Source organism: Cariama cristata, unplaced genomic scaffold, assembly GCF_000690535.1.
Source record: "Cariama cristata isolate BGI_N322 unplaced genomic scaffold, ASM69053v1 scaffold7864, whole genome shotgun sequence".
Taxonomy (NCBI): Eukaryota; Metazoa; Chordata; class Aves; order Cariamiformes; family Cariamidae; genus Cariama; species Cariama cristata.
The window spans coordinates 14,271-16,488 of NW_009611160.1; the positions used below are offsets into that span (position 1 = coordinate 14,271).

General features: G+C 41.2%; 1 protein-coding gene across 1 annotated transcript in view; it reads right to left on the reverse strand.

Annotated features, from left to right (window-relative positions):
• The window catches only part of FEZ2 (fasciculation and elongation protein zeta 2 (zygin II)), a gene marked incomplete at both ends in the record, with an annotated part of 12,493 nt that extends 10,647 nt beyond the window's left edge, over nucleotides 1-1,846 (reverse strand). The window contains 3 exon segments of the mRNA XM_009698131.1: nucleotides 816-956; nucleotides 958-1,014; nucleotides 1,784-1,846. Coding sequence (XP_009696433.1) covers nucleotides 816-956; nucleotides 958-1,014; nucleotides 1,784-1,846 — 261 coding nt within the window.
• Between the last annotated feature and the right edge of the window lie 372 nt (nucleotides 1,847-2,218).

Sequence of the window (2,218 nt, forward strand, 5' to 3'; positions counted from 1 at the left end):
TCAGCAGGACAATCTTTGTTCCTGTCACAGTAAAAAGTAGCTCTGGTTTATGTAAGGGATGGCAGAAGTCAAAGCATTTCCCCACTCCCAGGTTACACACAGAGAGATTTTTGCAACATAACTCAACTTCCCTATGTTTAAACGATAAGCCACTTCTTTCCTCAGAAGACCTGGGAGATGGGAGTTCTCCCTAGCTTTTCTCCCTGAAGCGTTTTAATCCACTTTTAAGAAGATCAGAGGACAACCCTTTCCATAAACCTCTCTAAAGCTCTTCATTCCCTGCTCCCTCCCCAGACAACTATTCTCCTTGCTTAATAAGAAAAAAAAACCAAACCAGACTCTTCCACTTCAGTGTCTCCTGGGTCACCTTTCCTGTAAAAGTCTCCTTTTACTTTGTCTCCACCACACTGCAGAATGAGATTAACTTTAAAAAAGTCCACACTAGATTTACAAAATGAGAGTACTCCCATCTCTTTTCTTCCCTTACCCAGAATAGTGATCAACATGAAACAGACAGTAGAAAGATTTTATGTGAAATACTTTCTCCTCATTTTACAGGTTTTTCTACCATGTTCTGGCTCTTAACAAACATCCACCTAAAACGAACCCCAAACTATTCCAACCCAAGGAGATGCAAACGTACATCAATGGTTGTTTGATTTTTTTATTTTTAAAACCCACTCATGTATAATGCCAAACACTAAAAATATTTTAAGCCATTTAATAACAACGCTCTTTCACACAAACACAAGTTGTTTCATTCCCTGCTGAGTACAAAAGATTCAAAGCGGGTATTTCTGCTGATCAGAACTTACCCCCTTTTCTGAAAGATTCAGCGTTGGCAAGTGCAAAGCTCTGGTGTGGGATGATTTCCAGTCAACTGGCATTACGTTACCATAATTATCAGTCAAAGCATTCCAAATCCTGGAGAGAGGAATAAAGGAACAAAACCGCAGACCTTAAAACAAGCAGCAACTGATCCGCAGTAAACATATTTGTAGTGATAATATATTTCTATCAACAACTATTTTTTCCTCCCTAAATATTCATCTACAAGTCACTGACAATATTTTTATAATGTTTTGAAGCCAAGAGAAAACGTTTTTTGATAAACATAATTTGTTCCACTTTTTACACCAACAGTGTATGCACAGCAGTGAAATAAAACAATGTGATGAAGGGACAGCTTCATTACTAATTATATAACCATACTCAAAAATCTTCTTGGAGGGGGGGTGAGTCCTTCCTTTAATGAAATCTGAGCTCAGCTATAAATTCCATTCCTAGCGTTGTTCCTGTTTTCCTTCCCTTTTGCACATTAATATCAGGAATTAGCAGAGGTTGAGTGACAAATCTGAGCCAAACTTTCTTTTTTTTTTTTTTTTCATTCCTTCCATTTATCACAGAATAAAGAACACGTACAAATTACACAAAAATTTTGCAAGAATTTCGTTTTATCCAGAAGTACTCTTGCTGAGCTCAGCCCACCACTCTTGCCTACAGTTGATCTTAACTACGCCTACAGCGTACAACCTCTCTGGCTGTACTACAGGCTTGCAGCTGCAGCCCTATTCTAGGACAGCAGTTCGGATTTTAAAACAGAGCTGCGCTGTTAGCAGGCTGTTGCCTGAAGTCAGCTAACAAACCCTGGGGGTGCATGTCTGGAGCGGTTGCCCAGCTAGGCTCAGAGGAGGTCAGAGGGACGGCCCAGCCAGACGCAGAAGGGCAGACAGAGCCCCATCGCTGCCCAACGTGTCTCTGACCCACGGTTCTCTCAACTTACCTCGCCGTTTACACCGTAGAAATCTAGCTTTTTGCTAATGGCTTTTGTTTTTGTTTTCCTTCTCTTGGGAGAAGTCATACAATTTAGTTACCTCAAAGTAAAAGCAAAACCGCAGTATTTTTAATGAAGATAAGCTGACTGAAATGTACTGTAAAATAACAAGTAGAAATACTTGTAAAACAATGTTAAAAGCAGGAAAGCAGCATAAAGGCTCTATTGCTCAGGGGAAAAAACAATTATCACAGTTGCAGCTGAGATTTTGTTCTCCGTCTGCCTTCTACCCTTTCCATGTTTAATTTCAAGCGCTGAAACAGTGGGCATTTCACAAGAAGCCGAACAAATACCGCTCTCAGTCAGCCCGCATTTCAGAACGGTTCCTCCTCCCCCTCGCCCCGGTGCCAAGGCGCCCCGGGATGCTCACACTCGCCCACCCCC